Raw genomic sequence first — 25,080 nt, forward strand, 5'->3', positions numbered from 1 at the left:
ATGCTTGGCTGCTGGGACGACTTGTGTGCCGCCAGAGGGGCTGTGTGCCCGCTGTGGCACGTGTGCCAGAGGTTCACCACCACTGCTCTAGATCATTGGTTCCATTGTCTTAGTGCTCCAGCTGTCAGGAAGTTCTTCCTGATGTTCAGCCAGAACCTGGCTTCCTGTAACTTGAGCCTGTTGTTTCATGTCGTGCTCTCTGGGATTACTGAGAGAAGATCCTGGTCTCCTCTTTGGTGACAACCTTTCAGATGCTTGAGTAGTGCTGCTATCATCATCACTATCATCATAATCATCTTCAACATCATCAATTTCTCTACTGCCCATAGCTCTCTGGGCAATTTACACCAAAATATGAAAAACAATAAAATATAATAGATAAAATATTAACAAGAATTAAAATTAATTTTAAATAGCATAAAAATATATGACAATACAAAAGACTCAGCCAAGAATAAAAGAAAACACCTTGCTAATTGTGTCATGCTCCTAAATGACCAGGGAAGTCTTTAAAGGTCTCCACAAAGAGTCTTAACCTGGTGCCAAGATAGCAAGTTTGCCGCCAGGTGGGCTGCAGTAGGGAGGTTGTTCCAAAGATAAAGGGTCACTATAGAAAAGGCCCTCCCCCTAGTTGCCTCTTGCTGTGCCTCTTGAGGGCTTGGGACCTGGAGGAAGGCCCCAGAGGTTGAGCATAGTGTCCAGGCAGATTGGGATTGGGAGAGGGGACTTGACAAGTGTTGTGGTCCCAAGCCATGTAGGGCTTTATAGGTGAAATTCTGCACCTTAAATTGTGACTGGAAGCACATGGGCAGCCAGTGTAGGCAGGCCAGAATTGGTCTTAAATGTTTGGATCTCCGGGTCCCAGTTATTAATCTGGCTGCTACATTCTACACCAACTGCAGCTTTTGAACCGTCTAGGGGCAGCCCTACATAATAGCAGTAATCTAATCTAGAGATTACCAGACCATAAATCATTGAAGTCAGGTTATCCCTGTCCAGGTAGGGATCCAACTGGGCCACCAGCTGAACCTGATAAAAGGTGCTCTGAGCCACTGATATTACTTGAGCTGCAAGTGACAAGGATGGATCAAGGAGCACCCGAAGCTACAAAGCACCTCCTTCAAGAGGAATGCAACCCCATCTAGAACAGGTTGAATTCCCTCCATCTGGACAGAAGAACCACCTGCTAAGACTTCCTCAGTCTTGTCTGGATGATGTTTCTGAGCAGTTTGGATTTGAACTCTCAGCAGTTTGAACTCTGGATGACTTCACTCAGCAGTGTCAGGTAGATGTTAGATAGCATGGGAGACTGAACAGACCCCCGAGAAACTCCATACTGGAGAATCAGTGGGTCTGAACAATATTCCCCAAGCACCACCTTCCGGAGATGGTGGTCCAAGTAGGAGTCACATCACTAAATTTCCCTGCCAAAACCAGGCCTGAACCCTGATTGAAATGGATCCAGATAATCAGTTTCATCCAAGACTCCCTTGAGTTGACTGGCAACCACCCTCTCTAGAACCTTGCCCAGGAAAGGAATATTTCCTACTGGCCTGTAGTTGTTCACATTTTGTGGGTCAAGGGAGGGTTTCTTGAGAATTGGTCTCGGCACAGCCTCTTTAAGGCAGCATGGGACTGCTCCCTTTTGCATAGGTGTTGGTGACCTCCCTGGCCCAGCCAGTTATCCTTTCCTTGCTGGCTTTTATAAGCCAGAAGGATGTGGTCGCACAAACCTGCCCAAGCACCTTGTCCTCTTCCTTGAGCTGTACTGACTAAAATGCATCCAATGAAACTGGACTGGACTGTGCTCAGGATAACTCCACCAGTTCAGATGCTGTAATTCTGGAGTCTAGGTCCTGGCAAATGCAACAGAATTTTTTCCTGGAAGTGCCCCGTGAGTGAGTAGGTTACAGAGCACCAAAGATGGTTCCAAGGTGTCCTTCCAGCCAGAACGTAATAAGGCTCAGACAACCTTGAAAAGCTCTGCTGGGCGGTACAGAGAGGATTGAACAGAGGCAGCGAGGTACTGCTTCCTTGCTGCTCTCACTCCCTCAAAATATACCTGATTGTAGACACATACCAGTGTTCACTGTGAGTTCTTCACTGCATTCCAGCCATCTTCTAAGTTGTTTCATTGCTCCCAGCTCTGGGATAAACCATGGAGCTATATGAGCTCTACAGCAGAGAGGGCACTTAGGAGCAATCGTTTCAACTGCCTGGGTTATTCCTGGATCTTTCTCACTTGCAGTATTGTTGAGCCAAGTATTCCCCATCTTGTAACTATAGGCATTTGGTTAATTTTCCTGGGTGCAGTACTTGGCATTCGGCCTTACTGAACTAACAGTGACTAAAGGGTAGATGTTTCAACGTTAATAGAAAATAAGGAAAACACAATTCTTTGATTGTGTCAGAGGAGTCTGAGGAAAATTAAGTGGAAGACTCTTCATAATGGCTAGCTTCACACAACACAGTAAACTGTGGTGTCTTACTGCATTGACTGGTCCCAGCCAGAGTGGTTAAGAAACTGCTACAGCAAGCCACCATGGTTGATGGTGTTATAAGAAACCAATCACGAACTTCCAAAAGAAGAACAAAAAAAGTGGTATAACAAATAAAGTGAATTTGATCTCACAAAACTATCATTCCTAGCTTGATCCTATGTAAGATATTTCGAGTGGAAACATTTTCCAAATCGCTAATATCAGTTGTGTTTGTTTTTATTATATTTTAAAAATGCTCAATTACCTATTTTTTTCTGGGCAGACCTGAAAACTGTATGTGCAAATGTTTAGCAGGATGGAAGGAAAGGCTGCTTCAGGCAAATACCCCTTGCTGACATTCAGATTCCATAAGGAACTATATCTTCTGTCTTAAATAGTAAATATGATGGAAGAGAAATTAGTAGGGTTTTTTTTTCTTTTTTGGCTTGTAGTGATTTCTTTATATTGCTTTGATCTGAAAAAGTTGCATTTGTCTTTGTTTATCCATTTTATACTCTCAGTTTTTTAGAACCTGGCAATTGCTAGTCATTAAAGGTATGTGAGTTCTCTCTCCTAATTTACCAAAGAGCTAGTGTGTTGTCAAAAATTAGGGTTTATCACATAGTTGTTTTAAATCCTACTCAAACTTCTTTGCTTACTAATCTGTTTTTGGGCAAATGAATAAATATATATATATATATATGTAGTTTAGATTGTTTGCACATATAGCAGAGTCCATTTTAAAATAGACATTCTTTTCTGTGTGGGAGAGGACAAATACTTTTAATAAGATGGTGTCTGCCTCTCCAGATCTTTGTAAGTACTTATAAGAAAAATAATAATTTTAATTAAAATCGACTGAATGGCATTTATCTTCCTAAACAAAAGATTATTAATTAACTCAGCATTGCCATTGGCCAAGAGTGGTTGGGATTCTACTTACTTAATAGATTTACATTTATTGTTAGACAATTTGAATGCAGTGCAGTTTCTTGGATGTTGCTGTAGACAAAGTATAACTTAATTTTCTAAGGGGAGCAAAATGATCAATGCATAGGTAAGCCTGGTTGAAGTGTACTGTCAGGTCACTTGGACACAGTTCAGATTTGGTTTTATGTAGTTACATTTTGAAATGCACAGCAACTCCTTAAATAAAGCCAAAACAGAAAAGGAAAGAAAACTACAAATACAATCAATAGAAGTATCTGCTGAAGAATTATTTATTTTGGTCTAAACTGCCATATGTGTACATGGCAGTTTACAAAGAGCAGGTTTGATAGGAATTAATGTTTTGGGTAATCTGGCAGTATTCCTGCTATATGCATTATTTGCTGTAAATGATCGGCAAATATTTGACTCTGATTTCCCTGACACTGCCCTTCAAATATCTTCCTGTATTTTCAGCTGGATTTATGACTTTGCATGTGTTTCATTGAACTACAAAAGATGTTTGATTGTTTGCTGGGAGCATTTTGAAATTCTGATTGTATTTTGTATATAGAAAATGTTAGACCTTAAGGGGCCTAATGATTTTCTTTATGAGATCACTCAATTAATGGTGATAAGTGTGGTGTAACAATTCCATTGTTTTAATATTGATATTATCTGCAATGTGATTTTAATAGACGTTGAATTAATTATAGCCATAGCCTTAACTGAAAGAAACTTTTTCTGTAAAGCATTGAGAACAGAAAACCTACCCTAAAAATTATTAAAGATAATAATTTAGCAGGCCTAAACATTTCAATTAAAAACATCATTTGTAGGAATAATTTATTTTATAAGGCAAATTGTAATATTTAATACTTGGCTTTAGTTTACCTTAGGAGCTTCTGGGAAGTTATTTTTTGAAGTAATGCCCACAGAAAGTGGAAGTTGTGCCACAGCTCGCCAAGCAAAGCAAAAACGCAAATCTCACAGTCTTTCTATACGAAGAACCAACAGTTCTGAGCAAGAGCGGTCAGGATTACAGCGAGAGATGCTGGAAGGCCAGGTAAACATGACTGGAAAGTATGTCTTTTTGTACATCATTACTGTATTATTAGGGTGGATCACAGAACTTCGATGATAATTCATTGAATAACAAGACTAATTTTGTACCACAGACAGTGCTTTAAAAGAAACCAAAAGAGTACATGTGAGGGCAATGTGGAGCGTGTCTGTTCAGGAGTAAAGAACTACAACTCCTATGTGGAACATTTTGGTCCTTGGTTCATTTATCACTCATTTAAAAAATGTTTGGATGGAACGCAGGGGCTAAGTTAAACTCTCTCTTTGAGGCTTCATGGTATAATTGGGTTGGTTGTTTGAGGCCACCTAAACCATGATTTATGATCGTATGTTGTGACTGCTTCCCCCCTCCCCGCCTTTTCTTGTATGAAGGCTTCAACATAAAAAGCCTGATTCTTTTTACTAAACCAGAGTTCCCTGTTATCACCTGTACAAGGGAATTCTGGCTTGATGTATGTTAGCAAACCACGAAAATAAACCAGTCCTGCCTTTTTATTTTTTTAAAAAACCGATAACCTGGAAAACTCTGTGCAATGGGGGAAGGGGAGAGGTGAGCTCAGGTTGCTTGTCCTTGGCTTCATAACTCATGAACAATTGTTTATGAGGCCTTGGGTGATTGTCCAAAGCCAACACCATAGGTTGCTGCACCCCATTTTTCTTTTTTGGCGGGAAAATAAGTGCAGACTCTTTAGTTTAAAAATAGAGTTTTTTGCTATCTTGCGTAAACAACAACATTTAAATCTAAAGCCCTTTTCTGGGAAAATTGGCCAGAATCCAAACAACTGTGATACTTTAGGTTTATTTTCTTCCCATATCTGACTTGAGTCTTATCCATGTTATTCCAATTGCAGCAGGGCCAACTGTTTAAAGTTTTAAAAAAGGAGCTAGTGAACAGCATGGCCCTTTTGATTAGCTTAATCAGGCCTTTCATTCTCTTGTCTTGATTTGGGATTTTTCTGAACTTTTATGTTTCCGGCTCTGTTCTTTCTATCCCTTAAGTACTGCTTAAGTCTACACAAGTCTAGTTCAGGGAATTAGAGCTTTAACATGAACATTTCAGTAAAAATGAACATTGAGAACTAAATATTTAGTACTGCTTTACTAGGAACAAACCATAAGCTTTAGACTCCATATGTTAGCAATACCTGAAATCTTTCTAAGGTCTTGACAGGGTTTTAGGATTCTGACCAATGACAGAGGTTCATTGTCTTCTAACTTACGAAATTATCTTATTGTGTTCCCTGAATTTTGACTAAATAAAAGTGGCATCTGGTCTGCCCATCTTTAAGAAAAGATTTCCTTGAACAGCTTGAGAGGGATAACTTGTGTTTAATCTTGCTGTGTGCAGTATCTTGGGCTGCAGTGAACTGCACTGAAAATAGTACAGATAGCCATTCCAAGGGTAAATAGTTGCCGGGTCACATTTGTATTCGGAGCGTTGACAAATGAAAATTTCTTGCCAACTCAAAGGAGTATGTATTGCTCACTCTTTTCCTGCACCTAGTTTCAGAGAATGCTAAACCTATTCTCTCCCCATCTGTTAATGATGGAAATAATGGATTTCTATATTCCTCATGGAGTTTTGCTTGTAGAACTCATTATCCCTTTGATTGCTTTGTTTTCTTCTGTCCTATCTAAGCTATATTCTCTACCAAGGGTACTTTTTCACTACCATTTCCATAATCCCAGAACATTGATCATACTAATTGTGGCTTATGGGAACTGTAGTCCAAAACATCTACTGGGCACTGGTTGCTTACCCTCCTTTATACTAATACTTGATAAATTTGTAGAAGTCTAACAACAACTCCTTTCTTGTATGGAGGTACAAACATGTCAAACATTGGAGATAGAAATACTGTTTAAATTTGAATGTTTGTGTTTGAAATCTCTGCTCTGAAACAGAACTTGATTTCAAAGTAAGTTTTGGAATAAAATGGGAGACTTTGCATAGAATTCTGTAGCTTGTAAACCACAGTCTGTAAAACTCCTATAACTTTAACATGTTCATCCTCCCTAGGATTCAAAACTGCCATCATCTGTTAGAAATACACTTCTTGAACTTTTTGGCCAAATAGAAAGAGAGTTTGAGAACCTCTACATTGAAAATCTTGAATGTGAGTTCATATTTTTTCCTAATAGGTTATATTAATATAAAGCTAGGATAGGGTGCTAGTAAAATATACTCAAGATAGGAGAATTTCAAGGTCTCAATCCTATGCATGTTTAGACTGAGAAATGGCCTGCAGCTGCCAGCATGCCCCAGTAGGGTTGGCTTGCTGAGGATGGCTGTGGGCCTTTTCTTTGTCTAAACATGCATAGGATTAAGCCTAACAGTTTGATGTTCCAGATAATTTTTGTGGATCTCTGCTTTCAGAAACTGGGCTATGTTAGAAACTCAATATGAAATTTAAATTTCAGTTTCTGTGCACAATTTATGCAGTGTGAGAATACAGCACATGTATTTATAATCTTGCATTCTGCCATTTTTAAATTCCTCTTAGCATGAGTGTTTACTGGCACTCTACACAAGTGTTTTTCATACCGTTCTGATCATAGTTCTTTAAAGCTATAAACTGGGAACATTCAGATCATGCTTCATGTTGAGTTCTTGATCACACTAAATAATGGCTATACCTCACTATTTTAAGCAGCTCCTGCCTTTCACAAGCTAGGTCAAAAGGCAGCATAAGAATGTAATGTTAAATACTGAGGAACAAATGTGAGTCAATAAGACTTAAAGAGAAGTTGATCTTCACGTGTTCCAAGATAGGTAGGAGGAGGTGTGGGAGCACCCTGGCTCTGACTTGGATGTTTTCAGCTCTACCGCCTTTATCCCAGATCTTCACACATTGGTTAGAATGTCTGAAGGAGGAATTTACACAGTTCTCACAATTAGGAGTGCTGCAGACTGGGATTTCTGATAATGTGGCTATGGCATTTGAGCCTACCGTGTATCTGGATTGGATGTTTTTGTTATTTTAACTTGACAGTAACAGAAGTTCTAATGCTAGGTTCATTGTCTTCTAGTTTGGAATGAAGTTACATGCAAGAATAAGCTTTGGCAAGCAGTGATAGTGGAAGGGGATAGCCATTTTTCCTTCTTGAATTTTCATTTAATTTATTGAGGGTTGTTCCGTGTCACCATTTTCCCTGTAGGAGGTACGATTTTTTTTTAAAAGATAGCAACATTTAATGCAAAGTTTTATCAGAGTTTGGCTGCTGGCTTGAGATTGTTGCTGTGCACAGATAACCAGGCAGCCTTTTGTAGATGGAAGCTAAGAACTGTTTGTCTGCAGAGTCAAGGCCTTTGAACTAGGGAATATGTGGTGATTTAAACATTGGAATCGAATGCTTATGGTTTACATTAACATCTTTTTTTCTTTTTTCTTTTTTTTTTTGCTACTGCTAGTACGTAGGGAGATTGATACACTTAATGAGCGCTTAGCAGCTGAAGGCCAAACCATTGATGGAGCTGAACTGAGCAAGGGACAGCTGAAAACAAAAGGTAAGAAGAGAGTTGACAAATATGCCTTTTAGTTGGCTTTTCATGCTGTAAGCTGGACGTCTCTTGGAAGGGTATTAACATCAGTGTTCAGATAAGATAAACACCCTTTAAAAGCAAACAAACTTCCTTTAAATTTTATTTGTCTCAACAGCCAGTCATAGTACCAGTCAGCTCTCTCAGAAATTAAAGACTACTTACAAGGCATCTACTAGCAAGGTATGAAACACACAGAACTTTCCTTTTACCTATCATATTTACTTACCAGCCTCATTTGGGCAGTTTTGTATTAAGGTACTGTCTACTCATAAGCATGCTTAGTGAAGGCTAGAAGAGCAAACAGCGTCTGTATTTATCCAGTCCTTCAGAAATGTTGCTTCAAAACGATTTTAAATAATACTTAACAAAAAGAATGACAGCAGGAGGTTTTCTGCAAGAGCCAGCTGCAAGATATTTTTAAAAAGCTGTTAATGGAAAACTAAAATTAGGAACCTTTTGACCAAAAGGGACTCTTGAGGAATCAAATGTAATTATGGTATTTTAATTAAAACAGGTATTTAAACCATTTGGCCTGTCATTGCTCCTAGTTCATGAGCATCCTTTTTATTGTGATCCCTTTCCAAACATGGGTGGCAAATTTTACTTGCAGTTATGATGCTCATAGATGCTTTGATTTGTCAAGCACATGCCAGTTGTAGAATGTTCTTAGCACATCGAAGTAATAGGTATTCATAGAGGAAAAAGTCCCAACACATAGTTTATTTTTCCTGGCTTTCAGAAGAAATTAGATGTTTAATTTATTTATTTATACCTTTTCTACCCCATTCACCACTGATGTCTCAGGACAGCTTACAATAAAAGAACAAATACAGCAAAACAAGCACAGCATCCGGCAATTCGAATTAATTCATGTTCTGGTTAAAAGCTAAATTTTAGATGCTACTGGTGTTATTTAAAATTCCTAGAGTGCCAGTACCACATTTTTTTGATTGGGCAGCTGGTATTTTTCACCTCTGATCATCTCATAATGTTTGGATTGTTAATCAGCTAGGGAGAGAAAAAGCTCTGTCTAATTCATTTATTCATGTTGTCTGGCTCATTTCCAGAAAAACTAAGGCAAGGGCTTGTCCACTCCAAACTCACTCTGTGTTTGTTTAATGTTTACATTTTTAGATTGCCCAATAATAAAAGTTAATAATAACTTTCCCCTTTCCAAAATTCTTCATTATGTACTGCACAGACACAAACCCATACAGTTTGAGCGTCACTTAATTCCCATCCTAGGATATCCAAGGGATGCTGTTAGGACCCTTTAGACTTAGGCAATCTCACTCATGCGACCTCTGTCACCAAGTGCATAGAAGGATGATGGGAGCTGGGGCAGGATGCAGTCTAGGAGGGGTTTTACTCATACTTCCAAGTCCCGCCACCAGTTTTATGCTCAAACTTCATCCTCCACCCTGTGCTAATGCCAATTCATTTGTACTTGGAAGGGGAAGTGAATTTGAAATTCCTAAGAGATTTGAAGCTCAGGCTTGGCAAATCCCTCTTGTACACTTCCAATAGCATTTGGGACAGCAGTGGGCTCTTGGAAGCTGTAGAGCTCTTCTACATGACATTTAGAAAGTATCCTCACAGCATAACATTTCAGTACAGTTATTCTGTTTTTGGCCATTTTCGATCTAGTACCCTTCCATATATATATATATTTAGAATAATTATTTAGCTTATTGCCCTTAGATAGTGGAAGATTAAGTATAATGTGAATGCACAGTTCTTATGAGGATTTTAATATACTCTTAAGATGCTTTTAAGTTGTGTATGGGTTGTGTTTACGATATTCCAGTTTAGTTAAGTGAGTTTCATCTTTTGCCTTTCTACATAGATTCCACTGTCATTTTGCATGCTGTAGGATGGAAATCTATACTGTTTGATTTTGTATTAGTATAGCATTTATTTCATATGAGCAGCAGAGTGTTAACTTTCTACATAGTTATTAAATAAAGATATTTAATGTTAAATGTATGTTATAAATCACTGTCCTTGTAAAAGCAAGTGCTGAATACTTATCTTTTCTTGCTTGCTACATAGCGCTCAAATTCTTTCCCAGGCAAATCAGGTGGACCTCGCAACTTCAACGTAGGAAGCTGGGAAATATGGGGTGGAGACTCCTGGGTAACTGCTTTGCTTCCCAGTGTGCCAATATGCATGCCCAGCTAAACAGTAGTGAGTGGTGGAACATGCAGAATCTCCAGTTTTCCTTCCTGGATACCGTATCTGTCAACTGTGTCTTCCTAGATCTTGCACCCTCAACCCTAGTAATTTCCTGCTTTTTCTTATAGATGCTAATTGTTTAAGTCGGAAGCAAAGAAAACAGGAACAGTGTTTTCCTGTTGTGCTAACAATGACTGAGTGTATTTTGTTATAGGCACCTAAGGTGGGACATGATCTCTGCATGGGCTAAGTACCCACAGACAGAGGAGGCTCCCCAGACCATAACAGTCATGTTTTCCCCTCCCCGCTATATTTAAATCCACACAGTTAGACCAGGAGGTTGTTAAGGGAATGGGAGGACCCCTAAAGATCATTTGGTCAAGAAATGTGAGCTCTGAGATAGCGGGTTGGTTGGGGACGTAAGAAGTGTGCATAAATCTCTCATTCTCCCAATGATTCAGTGAAGAGTTGGGATGTTGAGGAGATATGGCAGAACAAGGTTCTGTTATTTGTCCTATGGGGATCTCTCTATAGGTCCATTTCCTTAATAGCCTTATAAATGTGCTGTTTCACTGGTGCAGTGCATAAAACAGCCATGCTGACCATTTCAGAAATATTGATACTTCAACAGAATGTCATACAGTGTCAAAAATGTATTGAATAGCCTTAGTAGTAGTAACAACTGTAAATAACCATGATATAGTTGGGGAAATTAACTAAATTAGCTACAGTGGAAAACAAAAGCTTGTAAGCTCTCTAGTATCTTGTCACTGATTCTAGGAACTCAGAGGAGTTTTAGTTTTATGAACAGCAAGCCCTCCATTTATTTCTACACAACATGGCAAAGCTTGTTTGAAACTAAGTGGAGTTTATAAAGCAGCTGTGAAAGGGCTTGAAAACTGCTGTTAAGAAAAGGAAAAAGCAGAAATCCATATGGACTGCCACCTAGGGAAGAGCAGGTCAGTTTGGTACACAGAGTATTGTTAAAACTTAAATCGTATTTGCAGAGGCATAACTGAAAAAAGGCTCAAATCTGCTGGTAGAGTAGTATTTAAACTGGCTAATGAAAATAAACATGAATAAGCAAGATGAAATCAAACAATGTTTACAAATATCTTAAACATTTAGTTCTAAAAATGAAAGTATTTGCAAATACCAAAGAGGCGGCATTTGCCCTTGCTTACATAACAGTATTAACCTGTAGATGGCTGGAATGGGGCCTTATACTGCAGGCAGTGACCAAGACCGATAAAGATCATGTGGAAATGTTTGGGAAGGTGCTAATAGCAGTCTGAATTCATGCAGACTGATGGCTTCTTCTTGTATTAACTGGGCTGCTGTTTCCCTTATCTGAATAGATACAGTTTTATTCCCCCATGCTGCTTTCTTCCACTTTTTGTCTTATAAGCCTGAAAAAGCAGCTTATGAAATACTGACAAGATTTAGCCTATTCTCTATTTCAGAAGATAAGCAGCAAATCATTTATTTCTGAAAGTTGTAGAAGGATGTGTTTCTTTGCAGAAGTTAATTGAACCTTTAATAGGAATTTAATATTGGTGCATAACTGCATATTACTATAATTTCCTTCAGTACTGGCATAAAGCCATAGTCAGCACCATTACATTGGTGCAGCAATTGACCACCCTCCTTGTGAAGTGCTTGAGTGGTATAGTAAGTTTGACTGGCTACTCATGGAATTCTAATGGTTGAAGAATACTGATCGGCCTTCCATTAGCCTTTTTAAAATGAGAAGATGACCAAAATATCAAATGGCACTAAAAATGGTATTTCTTTGGGATAAGTGTCGATTACTCTTTCTGATGATTAAACCAGCCCCAACAAATGTCTCAACGATTTAGTAGAAGATCCCACCTAACAAAAGAGAGAAAAGTCTTTAATCTTAGGAACAATCTCTTAAAGTATCAGTGATTTCAAACTTTATAGGAAGTAGACTCTATAATGGTCCACAGCTATAAGTTTGTCCATCTATGTTCCCCTCTTGAGATATTGCAGTGAGCCATGTTGTGAGGAATTCTAGATCATGTGTGACCTTCCATCCAAGAACAGTCTCTTCAAAAGCCTTTCCTCACAGAGGCGTTGGAGGAGAAAATGGCAACAAAGCTACTTCCAGCAGCAGTGCCTTTCTCCTATTAGAAGCCACACAGCCACCCCCCTCCCCCATTTCTCTCATCTGTTTGCATGATGACAAATCCCATTACTGACAAGCAGCTGCTGCGCATTCCACGCTGTTAAATTGAAAGGCTGCCTAGCAACTAAGTCGCACTCGAGAGAAAGCCACTCACATACGCCATGGACTCTTGGTCAGTTCTGCAAGAATGAACCATTCTGTTCCACTGAAACCTGGGTGGGACATAGAGCAGCATCAAAAACAAATGGTAATTGTAAAAATAATTGCTAATGGGATGGTCAGGGAAAATTCATTAAACATCCCTGCTGAGAGCAGGGAGCAATGATTGCCATGCATAACAAATATGGAAATGGGAGGTTGGGAGTGACTTGGAGTGTAGAGGCTAAGCAAGGGTTACTGGTTTGATTGGCAGTGTATCTGAAGATACAGGCAAGACTCAGAGAGCACAGATGTTGCACCTAGCATTCTCTCTTGGAAGACTTGCCTTTGCTTGGTAAGCTGCAGTTCCAAGAGAGCAGAAGGGAAGGATCTCCTCAGGATCTAGGAGAACTTGCGGGGGGGGGGGGACGACTCCTTTACTCAGTCACTGTTACACTCATGTAACTGTTACTGGAGATGTGTTACACTCGTTAGTTACACTTGTTTGGCATCCTTAAGCCAAATTTTCATTCATGTTTCCTTTTCCTTGGCCTTAGTAATGTAGGCTTTTAAAGAGTGCTCCTTTTTAGGAACACAGAAATATTATCTGCTTCAGCAATAGATTTGCTGCAGACTGAGCATAGGAGGTCACCAGAGGAAAACAGTTAGAATGGTAGGAGGAATTCAGCTAAATTCAGGAATTCCTCCCTGGATTACTTTTGTTTTTTGGAAATCATAATTTAAGGGAAAAAAAGATTTTTTTCAGGAAGCTAAAGAACTATTTCCATAATTCATTTCCCTTCTTGAATTGAGTGGTAGGCCCAAGAGCCTAGTTGGAATCTTCTCCGCTTTTATTAACAGTTGAGAGGTATGCAAGTCCTGTTCCTGCAATTTATTCTACTGTTCCACTTCTCATACATAACTCCATTTTGTTTGAAGACATTTATTAAATCTGACAACTGAATTTTAATATTGTCTTGAAAATTTTATGATTAATTCCACCTTGCGGTTCAAGTACTAATCTTTACCCAGTTCTGCAAGAATTAACCTGTTTCCTTTTCAATGCATCCATGATAATTATTGCTTCTACTTGCTTTGAAACAATTCTGCTCATTAACTACTTAATTATGATTCCATCTAGGTCTCATTTCATTATTACAAAGATTAACAAAGAGAAAAAATGGAATACTTTTTTACCTTCTATGATATTGCAGTCTTCTAGCCTTCAGTTCCTTTAAAAAACATTTAATTTAATATGTTGATAGAACACCTGGTCTTTTCTCTCTGTGTCTCTTTATCATTCAACATCCCTAGGACTTCATTTGTAATACCAGAATTGGGTATAATGGAAATCTTTTCTGTGTTTGCTTACAAGACAGTACAAGTTGCTTTCAGGATTCTGGTTTAATAACTAAGCTTTGATTATAAAACACTTTATATACTGACTTCTAATGCTAAGGTTGCTGCTAGAATTTTTAATATGTCTTTTAATTAAAAGTTGAGAATATACCTAGCCTCTCCCTTCATGCCCTTTAATCTTTTCATGGCAACATAGACTCTTCTATTTCAGCTGCTATTGAAATAGTTTGTAAATGTCCTATTGTTTACATACATTAAAATAGGTTAAAGCCATTTCCTACATTACAGAGTAACAAGCCTTGGTTTACCACTATGGGTTGAATTCAGACTTAGTTATATTTAGAATGTATCTATTGAAATCTTGGGACATAACTTAGCAATGACATGATTTTAATGAGTCTGCTCTAAATGTGACTAAACCTGAATCTAACTTTGTATTTGGTAGGGAGGTGCACCTATTCTTTCCACACCCCCTCACCCAGTGTAATACACATGATTTGAAATGCTTGTCACTTTTTGCACTTTATTTGAAAAAGCTCTTAGGAACACCCTAAAACCATTGTGTGAAAAAGAACTCTTAACATTGTTTTTCCCCATTGTCTTTTTCTTCAGAGTGCCTCTTGGGCATGCTTGCTAAAGTAGGCCTTTAAATTATAGAGGTGCTGTTTCAAATCACTCCAGCACCTTATGCAAAATACTGAACAAATGCTTTTGCTTTTGCTGAAGTGCACATCTAATGTGAGCATCTGCTTTTGAGATACTTCTATATAGAGAATCTGGCAGTGGCTTGGCATAACAGTGCTACTGGAGATTAATATGTGAATTAGCAAAAATATGTATTATCCTTTAAGGTATAGAAATAGGATATTAGAGCATGGCACATTATAGGAATTATTGTCACTTAAACCACTGCTCATCAATCTTTTTTGGGCATTTGGTCCACTGTTGGCCCTAATCTAATCTACAGCTCATTTTTAACCTATGAGAAGTATGAAACTTTGACACTCTAAACTTCATAGCTTCTTTGAGTGTTAGTTCTGGTAGAAAACTGGGGAACGAATCAGATCAATCAATAAATATTGAAAAGATATTCAGGGGACACATAATTTCCCTTAAAATCATTAGTTTTAATGTGCAAAGGAGCAGTAGCAAAGTCATTGGTCTGCTTCTATTAATAAACTTATCTCCATCAAACCTGCGGTGCATCTTGTATGCCAACAGCATTTGTAGGTTTTATATTCAACTCCTGGCTCTGTTCCATTCAAAGCACCCCTCCTCATGCGTCACTGAGAGGGCTGTTAACCAGAACCCTGAAATTTGATATCATCTCACAATATCATGGCAAATATGCTGTTTCTGCATGGTTTTTTGCTGGAAACCTAGTGTTGTCTCCTGCTATCCTGAAGTGTGCGCCAGCTATCTAGTTATCCTAATTAATGCTTCCCCTAAACAATGTTGGCTTTGGTAAGGTCAGCAGGATCACACTCTTAGGTGGGTTACATACTTGAGGATAGTGACACAAAACCTAGCCATAGGTTTTGAGTTAATAAAACAATGTTGGGAATCCTGACTGGATATGGCGCAAACATTTGACATGGGTTTTGTGTGGGTACCAAATGTTGGGGTTCAGAGTTAACATTGCTGTCATTGAGTACCCTCCCAGATCCTCCTGCATGCCAAAACAGCTGCCCCTCCTCCTATTCTTCCAGTCTAACTTTTCCTGTCTTTTCAGCATCTCTTTCCTCTCCCCTTAACCCTTTATGGTGCCTTGTTGAAGTATTCACCCTCATTTTACTTTTTCACATTTTGTTACGTTACAACCAAGAACTGGAATATATTTAATTGGCTTCGTTACCACAAGATACTTAATGCTGAGTAGGTGCAGAAGATTTTTATTGTGATGCAAAAGTTAGATAAGCCAAAACAAATGGCACTTGTTGGATATGTAAGTATTCACCCGTTACCTGTGATGTGCCTAAATAAGCTCTGGAGCACCCCATTGCCTCCTGAAGACATATGTTGGAAGTAGTTGAACTGGTTTCACCTCTGTGCCCCATGATTTCAGATTAAATACCTGTTTCTGGAAGATTCCAGAGCTTGTTGGAGAGTATATCTAAACAAATAGCATCATAAAGACCAAGGAGCTGTCACAATAGCTCCAGGATAACAGCTCCACTGACCAGGACTGGATTATTAAATAAATCCCAAACTATGAACATCTCTAGGGCTCTACTAAATCATTATTACAAAATGCAAAGAACATGACTCAGCCATGACTCTGCCCAGAGAAGTTTGCCCAGCAAACTTCCAGGTAAAGAAGGTGTTAAGCAGAGAACCAACCAGTAGGCTAGCAATAGCTCCAAAGGATCTGCAGTTGAGATGAGAGATCTGCAGTTGAGATGGGAGAAACCAGCCCAGCAATGCTTTGCAAAGCTGGGCTTTGTGGAGGGGTGGCAAGAAGAAAGCTATTGCTGAAACAAGCCCATACCAAATCTGTTTGGGAAGATATGTGGGAGTCCCAGCAAACATGTGGGAAAAAATTCTTTGATGAGACCAAAAGGATACTTTTTGGCCATGCTGCAAAACACTGGCTCAAAGCCAACGGTGGTAATTGCCTTGAGAACACCATCCCCACAGTAAAGCATGGTGGCAGTGGCAGCATGTTGAGAAGATGCTTTTTCTTGGCAGGAACTGGGGAACAGGTCAGGACAAGAGCAAGATGGATGAAGCCAAACACAAAGGAATACCCGATTCATTTTGCAGGGGCCTGGGACTGGGGCAAAGGTTCACCTTCTAAACAATCAGCCTGAGTAATACCAGAATAGTTTAAAAACAAGAACTTGAATGTCTTGGGATTGCTTAGTCGAAGCTCAGTCTGCTCATTGTTGATCCTTATCCAAGCTGACATAGCTAGAGTAGTTTTGCCAGGAAAGATGGGCAAACAGTGCAGGATCCAGATGTGCTGAGTTGCCAGTCTTATCTAATAGGACTTGCAGATAGAAATGCTACCAGTGGTGCCTCTACCAAATTCTAACTTGTACCAATAGATCCATCAAGTGCCAGCCTATCTTTGTTTAACTGTTTGCTGCAGTAGAAATATTTTAGACCTTCATGGTGTGGAGTATCTTGTGTACATCAGGTAGTAACAATACCAGTTCAATTAGTTTCTTTTCTAGGTTGCAATCCAACAAAATGTGAAAAAGTCAAAGGGTGTGTGTATGTGTGTACACATTTCTGTTAGGCACTGCACAATCAAATTCTGAATTTCTTAATGCCCAGTCAGGAGATTTGGATGCAATGGAATGGCAGCCACTGATATGGCCTTGCTTTCTATACCTGAATAGGAGTAGGTGTGAAATATTATTGGGGTGCTGCAGAGCATACTGGGAAGCTTGTAAAGGGCCATGTCCCAGCCTTGACTGCACCATTATTGCTTCATTTTAAACCATTTTAAACTCTCCTTTCAGGATGACTGTCCTTGCAAAGTGGCTCACGCTATTATAAAAAGATGAATACAGTTTTGAATCACACACACTACCAGCAGCTAATCATTGTAAGTGGCCAACGTAGTCCAGAGTAAATGTGTCTTCAGAAGTTTCCATTACAGCCAGAAATGAGGCCACATGAATTTCCCTGTGGGGGAAGCTCTGAAGGTGTGGGGCCACTACCGATAAAACCTGTTCTCTAGGGTTTGCCATCCTAATAGTTCTTGCTCATGAGGCAGAATAAGACCTCTGGTGCTGGTATTAATGCTTGGCCAAACTCATACAGGTGTAGAGTCCTTTATATAGCACTGTCCCAAAACTAGTTTGAGGGTAGGATATGCAACTTGTGGAGCTCTCAGATGTTTTCACCCACAGGCATTGCTGGCAAAGCCCAATAGGAGCTGAAAGCAAAATTGCCGCAGCTTAAGTTAATCCTGGAAATAGGCAGCCAATATGAGCAATACAGAATGCATGCTTGCTGCTTCTACTGCTAAGTCTGCCCACTTACTGGTCTTGCAATGTGTTGGTTGAACACAAATGAGTTAATGCTGAAACATTACTTCCTTTGGCTAAACTGCATCTATGTTACAGCATTTCTATACTGCGCCACATCCAAACTTACTGGAGCAGTAAGCAGGACGAAACTAAAATACAAGAACAAAAAAACAATATATTAAAAACATTTAAAAACAAGGTAAACTTTCAGCTTTGGCTGATCAGCAGGAAAACCTTTCCTGGAATAGGACTGTCTTTAGCAGGCATCTAAAAATGTACAGTGTCGGTATCTACCTTATCTCCTTAGGCTCAGGACACTTATCCTTGGACACTTAGTGGTCCTGGGGAGCAAATACTTTTTCTAATTTCTTCTCTTTAATCTGGTGATCCAGCATTTACCAAAATCAATATGCATAATCTTGTGTTTTAGGTTATAGCTCCTCTATTGTTAACTTTAGTACCAAGGCTTAGTCGGGAAACAAGGTTAACTGCTGCTTTCTTTTTCCTGTTAAAAGCTGCTACCCCTTCCCCTCTCCCCCCTTTTTAGTGTAATAGCTGTTAATTTGAGAATCTTTCTTCCCCAATTTTCTCCAAAGACATTTAATTAGAGTAGGGAATAAGCGATTCATTACTGTTTTTAAAGCACTCATCAGTGTTTTTATATTTCTCTTGTATTATTATTTATTCATTTTTCTACTGTTTCTTGAAAAGAATGTTTCATTGTCATGCAAAAGGAATTGGCTTGTGCTTCCAGGTTAATTGTTATTTCTTGTGTATTCTAGTTATATTTTGCCCTTTCCACATTGCTCTGAGCTTTGGATTTTTATGCTACTCTTTTTCCTTCTCCCAAACTTAACCATTTTTTGCTAAATAGATAGATGCATATGCCACATATAATACATTGTAGATAGAAAAAAGACTAGTTGCTGCTCAGATTATACCCACCTGTTTATCAGGAGAAAGGAAGGGAAAATCTGAGAATATGCTGCTTATGATCTCCTAAAATGCTTACATTGGGCCAAATTCTGCTCTGGTACACACAGTAGTACCCTGTCCAAGCTTCACACAGGACAAATTTGGTCCCATTATTTTTAGGAGTGAACATCCTAGAGCTTATGCTGCCATTAAACTGTGCTGCAGTGAAATGTTTCAGGGACTTCTATTGGATGGGTAAATTAGTAAAGAATTGTATCTTAGATCTGCTTCTTGATTTCCTTAGATCGTATCCAGTTTCAAAACAACTTCGTCTAGAGCAATCTGTCAGCTGGTGAAAGAGTATATTGGTCATCGGGATGGAATATGGGATGTCAGTGTCGCGAAAACACAGCCAGTGGTGCTGGGGACTGCATCTGCTGGTAATCTTATTTCTCCTCTTGAGTGCTGCTGTGGCTGCTTCTATGCTAGACTGCATATGGCCAGCTAGTGGCTCATGTTTCTGGCTTCTGGCTCTCTCTGTGCCAGATGAGCTACAGCTGGCTTCGCACAGAGAGGTTCCGAGACTGCTGGGGCGTCTTACTGAGCCCTCGGAGGGTCGTGTGTTGGATTCTTATGTCTGTGGGACTGTAATTCCCCGGGCCAAGCTGTGTGAGCTGAGGAGAGTCCACCAGGCTGAAGACATTGGCCATGGTTTTCTAAACAGTGTATGCTTTCATGATGGCACAGGGCTCCTACATACACCAACACCTACATGCATATGCTCCCATTGTGGTTTTGAGCCACATACCTTCTTTCATGTTTTGCCCTGTACCTCTCTAAGCATAGTCCCTTCATGAAGAAAATCCTTGAATTTTGGATACTGTTGTATCTCTTTAGATAAAACTTTAATTCTTACTTCTAAGCTTCAAAGTGCTGTGCAATAGTGCTATGCAATATGTTAACAATGGAAAAAAAAAGATTCTTCCTCTGTCCAAAATGTGGAGTCTTAGATGCATTAGCACCATCGACTGGACATTAAAGAAAGCCAGAAGGGCAGGATGCAGAGAAATTGGAAAACAACACATAGGGTGGTATTCAGTTAGCCAGTCTGACCAGTACAGTGGATTTAGTCCATGGAATGGGAAGTGGGGAAAGTTCCTCTATTCCACCTTGCATTCCCTTGCACACACCCAAAATCTGTCTCCCTGGCCAGTTCGTATGTGTATCCACAGTACTCAACTATAGGAGCAGGTGGTGACTTTCATCTAAGGCAGCTATCATGGTTTGGAACTGTACGGAGACATTTGATTGCCCTAAAATCAGTGCTTTCAGTGGAGTCATTTTAGAATCCAGTTGACTAACGACATTTTGAGAAATCCACTGAAATACGTATATGTATGAACCACCCAAAGTAATGATCTGATGCAGGCATGAAATCTCTCTCCTGGGTCAAGCCAGAGAAAGAAGAACTGTGTGAATCCTCTGAGGGGCAGTCCTTCATCTTAGAATTGTGTGTAACGCTTCCATCTCCTTTTGTCATGCTCAGTTTACGGGGGCTTAGCTTGCCACCCCCAGTCTAGTTGGTGGTGGCATGTTTTGCTAGTAGACCCTAGCCTGTAAATTAAAACATTTACCTGTTGAAATATACTTTATATTTTCTTTCTTTGAATTCTCACAGATCACACTGCTTTGCTGTGGAGTATAGAAACAGGGAAATGCCTTGTCAAATATGTTGGGCATGCCGGATCAGGTGAGGAAAAAAATGCCCATCAGAAAAAAACCATGTTATGTCCTCTTACAGTGACATATATGATCAATGATAAATTCTTAAGCACTTCCCTTTGTGCAGGAAGCACACTTTCCTCCAGTGTTTTTGATCAAAGGAAAATACACTGTGCACATTTAGTTAGAGTATCTGTAATATCGACATTTCTATAAAATACAGTCGCTGAGCACACAAGAAATAACCAAGTGTACTCATTTGCAAAGTAGGCTTTCAGATTGCTGGCTGCTTTGCTATGAAGACAACTACCTTAAAGTTCTCTATCGGGGCAACTACCTAAATTTCTCTATGATTTACCTAGACAAAACTGTTGGAATTCTTAATTATAGACCGAAGGTGGGGATGTGAGGCTTTTGAGCACTTGATCTAAAAAAGCCTGCTGCTTGTAGTGAACTGGCAGACTCCGCTTCCATGCAATGGGCTAGAATAAGTGCACATTCATACATGTAGGGGCATTCCGCAAAGAGCCTCAACATGTTTTTTTTTTCCTGATTTATATCCTGCCTTTTTCCTACAAAGGGCTCAAGGCAGCTTACATCATTCTCCTCTTCCATCTTATCCCCACAACAACAACCCTGGGAGGTAGGTTGGGCTGAGAGTCTGTGACTGGTCCAAAGTCACCCAATTGGCTCCATGGCCGAGCGGGGACTGGAACCCAGATCGCCTGAGTCCCAGTCCCATGCTCTTAACCACTACACCACACTGGCTCTCTGTTGGCTGAATGTGGTCACAGAGTCCAGTATGAACTGCAGTAAGGCTTTTCTGTGGATTTATTTGCATATTGATGGATTGATTGTTGTTTTTGTTCACCCAGTAAATTCCATAAAATTCCATCCAGCTGAACAAGTGGCGCTTACAGGTATGTAAATATTTTGTGCTCTCAAAATAACATTTACACAATGCTTGGGAGCAAATTTGTCTCTTGCGTTTCATTACTTCATCTGTGTTTGTGTGTTGTGAAGTTTGACAGCTTGCTACCTCTGTTAGATTTTAGCATACAGGGCTATAGGAAGGACTGTTAAGAACATAATGGTCTTTCCAGCTCAAACTAAAGTTCTGTCTTTGCACAATAAGCTATGAGAAACCACTCAGAGATCATTTAGTTACAGGGTGGATTAGAAATGTAACAGATAAGAGCTAGTTTGTGAAGAGGACATGAGGGTCTTTTGCTTTGAGAAATTATGATCAATGTTTATGTTTGGTGTTTATACTTAATCCTGTCCCCCAGGAGCCCTGATAGTTGTGAGAAAATGGTGAAGTATTGTTGTAGGTACAGATAAGGGGTGCTGGCAACTTTATCAGACATGGAGTTGCCTGCAGAGCTTCATGTGTAGGCTCCATTGCTAGTGAGAATGGATGAATATCCTCTTGGGAGGTATGCCATGTGTGCATTATTTTTATAAATAGTTAGATATCAAACATACATTAATTTATGGAGAATATATACGGAGTTTCTGACATCGTGTCACTTGCCTGATCATTGGGAAGTATCCAAAGAGTCATTCAGTTTCGGCTGAACATGAACTAACTGGTCAGTAATACTATTGGTTAAGTAAAGTGTGTAGATTAGTCATAATGATAAGAAATGGCTGGTGTTCTTTAACATGCTGCTGGAAGGACTTGGTGATTTGCCCTCAGGACAGCTCAGTTTCCTCAAACCAGTTTTTCCATGACATCCAGTTTGGCAAACTGATTTCAGTGGTCCCTCTAAACCCAAATCAAACCATGGGTTTGGAATGCTAGTTTGGAGGGGTTGCTTAAACTCCTTGCTTGTTTGCATATCACAGTAAATGAGGAGGTCCCAGGAAGGGCACTGGAGAATGAGGCAGCACTTGTTCCCAATGCTCCATAGTCTAATTTGTGGGGCTGGGAGTGTGACATTTGAATTGTCTTCTGTTTTTCCTCTCTTTTCTGACCTTCCTTTGTAGCTGCTGGAGACCAGACAGCTCACATCTGGAGGTATATGGTTCAGCTGCCCACCCCTCAGCCTACAGCAGACTGTAACGTAAGTGATGCATTCTGGGGTGTGGTTCTGGTTACTGAGATGAGATTTTTCTTAGGAGAACTCTCTTGGTCGAACTGAGGAAATGCATCCCCTTTTGAGCACGGAGATTATTGATTGCTTTATATTTTACTGTTTCCCTTCTTCATAACTGTCACATGTGCCTGGTCCATTCTGGCCTACGTGTAAGTGTGCCCTGAGTTCCCTAAGTTTTGATTCTGTGGCTTTCCTCAGATAGATATTACTGCTAGACCCAGTGGAAGTGTGTTGGTATATTATCTGTGTCCCTCAGGAATGTGCAACTAATGGAATTAAACACAGCAGCTGCAGGAACTGTTCCCTTAGCATTCATAGCAACTCTAGTTCTTCCACCAGTTGTGTTGCCTGCAGCCAATTCCCTGATGTAGGAGTGCAAGGACAGCAGGGCATGGCTCTGCGGCTAGAAACACTGCCCATGATATAATGAAGGTTGTATATATTCTTGAAAGAAAGAAAACATGTTTGTGGTACTGTTTCCCAAAGGCCTAGGACAGTTTACTATCTAAAAATAAAACCCCAAGAGAAGGAATGTTTTGCAGTCTATGTATTTTTCAGATAATAGATAAAACAAAATGTCCCTGCAAAATTCATCCAGTATTAGTCTTTCCTTCCTGTGTTCAGTCTGTTCTCCAGGTGTACTTACACTGCGTTACCTGCTCTTTCCCCGTCCCTGCCTCCACTATTGTAGATTTCCTTCACAGCCCACTCTTTCGCTCTTGTGGTAGTAATCTTCCCCCTCCGCCCTTCCACAAACACAAGTGGGAATCTGTATAGCAGAAAACATGGAGTTGCAGTAGGTAATTGTTATGTTAATGCTCAGTTCCAGCTCTTCTGGAAAAACACGTTCAAATGGGCAGGTTTAATACATTTTCAGTTTTCTCAAAATTGACAGCAAATGTCTGGAGAAGATGAAGTGGAGTTCTCTGATAAAGATGAACCTGATGGAGATGGAGATGGCTCTAGTGATTGTCCCACTATCCGAGCTCCTTTAACCTCCCTGAAAAGCCACCAAGGTGTAGTCATAGCAGCAGATTGGCTGGTTGGAGGGAAGCAAGCTGTGACAGCTTCATGGGATAGGACAGCAAATCTCTATGATGTGGAGACATCTGAACTTGTGCATTCTCTGACAGGTACCTCTTCCTATGGATGTTTGATCTTTCGCTTCTTTCTTATGCTGATTGGTTTCAAGTCACTGCTGTTGAGCTTAGAAATCCAGACTTTTTATTTACTTGCAGGCAAGGAAGAGTAAATAGGGCAATTAATTATGAGTGTGAGCTTTCAGGGTGCTGAGCCTCATTTTATTGCTTCTTTTAACTCTATTGCTTCCCTTGTCCCAAAGGGCCAGAGCAGCTAAGAGTTTGAAAATAAGATCTGAGTGGGGAATGTCATCTATTTCCAGTGCTTTACATCTGCCTTCCTCTGTGAGGTACCTCTGTTGACTACAACCCCTGTTAACACCAGTTGACTTGCAAGGGGTAATGAGAATTGCAGCTCAACTTATTTGGGGGGCATTGAGAAATTATAAGTTTGCTGGTTAACCCATACAGAATATCTATCTAAATTTTAAAGCATTTTGTTGGAATAATCAATAAACTTTCTTGTTGAGCTATCTGCAACTCCTTGTATTCAAAGAAATTTAGAACTTCATGGGTTGGACCCAGCAACATGATACTGCAAGCAAAGACTGTCCTCCCCAGCATCCCCCCAACATCCTCCAAATCTGCTCCAGAGTGTCTGTAGTACGTGTTGGGGGAACCCCTAGGTTGGTGGGTGTATGGGGGGGGGGGCTGCAGCAGGGTAAGGTGTCCCATTCCACAGGCAAGATCTTCTGCTTATGTCATTGTAAAGCTGGACTAAACTTGTGGGCTGCGCTCAAGAGTGCAGTTGAAGACTTTCCATAACTAGATGAAAGAAATGCAGTATTTGTAAATAAAACGGATGTATGACTTGCACATAAAGATTAGAAGCTTAACTGTATCTTTATTTGTCTTTTATTTTACTTTCCCCAACGAGCAATATCCTGATGGTAGTTTGTTAATCGGTAGGCCATTAAACTGCAGTGTGGATTAGCTGAAGTAAAAGGGTGGGTTGGATGATTTATACATCTAGCAGCCATATGGCTTTGCAGTCCTAAGTGAGATCATTAAATTTTTGGTCATCCATGTTCAACGACTGCTGTAAGTCTCCTTTGACAGACAATTACTCTAGTGGCAGAGAATTAAACATTCATAGAGCTAAAGAGTTGCTCTAAGATTTCTGGTCATAATTTTCCCATTATTGAGGTGCAGAAAGTAGCTGCTTCTGGCATTAAATTCCTGATGTCTCCCTGATATGTAAGTGTCTGAAGTTAGCAGGCTACTTTCTGCACTTCTGAAGAAAAGACAGTTTAGTAGTTTAGCACTTTCCCCTCTCTGTGTCTTTAATCAAGGAGTCAAGCTGTCCATGTCCATTTTGGTTTTTGGTTCAAAAGCTGATCTTTTTAGGGGAAGTTGTGCTCACCATCAGG

The 25,080-nt window shown here is 39.9% G+C and overlaps 1 protein-coding gene across 4 annotated transcripts in view; it reads left to right on the forward strand.

The window, feature by feature from the left end:
- The window catches only part of WDR37 (WD repeat domain 37), a 52,973-nt gene that overhangs the window by 6,776 nt on the left and 21,117 nt on the right, over positions 1 to 25,080 (forward strand). For 3 of the 4 annotated variants that reach the window (XM_044424790.1, XM_044424788.1, XM_044424789.1), the window contains exons 2-11: positions 4,297 to 4,473; positions 6,511 to 6,607; positions 7,903 to 7,998; positions 8,150 to 8,214; positions 10,087 to 10,170; positions 19,055 to 19,190; positions 20,429 to 20,500; positions 21,348 to 21,392; positions 22,462 to 22,538; positions 23,467 to 23,704. In XM_044424790.1, the coding sequence (XP_044280725.1) occupies positions 4,336 to 4,473; positions 6,511 to 6,607; positions 7,903 to 7,998; positions 8,150 to 8,214; positions 10,087 to 10,170; positions 19,055 to 19,190; positions 20,429 to 20,500; positions 21,348 to 21,392; positions 22,462 to 22,538; positions 23,467 to 23,704 (1,048 nt within the window). In that variant the 5' untranslated portion in view covers positions 4,297 to 4,335. The remainder of the gene's footprint in view (positions 1 to 4,296; positions 4,474 to 6,510; positions 6,608 to 7,902; positions 7,999 to 8,149; positions 8,215 to 10,086; positions 10,171 to 19,054; positions 19,191 to 20,428; positions 20,501 to 21,347; positions 21,393 to 22,461; positions 22,539 to 23,466; positions 23,705 to 25,080) is intronic. The other variant, XM_044424792.1, reaches the window with a different exon arrangement.

Source organism: Varanus komodoensis, unplaced genomic scaffold, assembly GCF_004798865.1.
Source record: "Varanus komodoensis strain SLA01 unplaced genomic scaffold, ASM479886v1 scaffold15, whole genome shotgun sequence".
In the NCBI taxonomy this organism is placed as follows: Eukaryota; Metazoa; Chordata; class Lepidosauria; order Squamata; family Varanidae; genus Varanus; species Varanus komodoensis.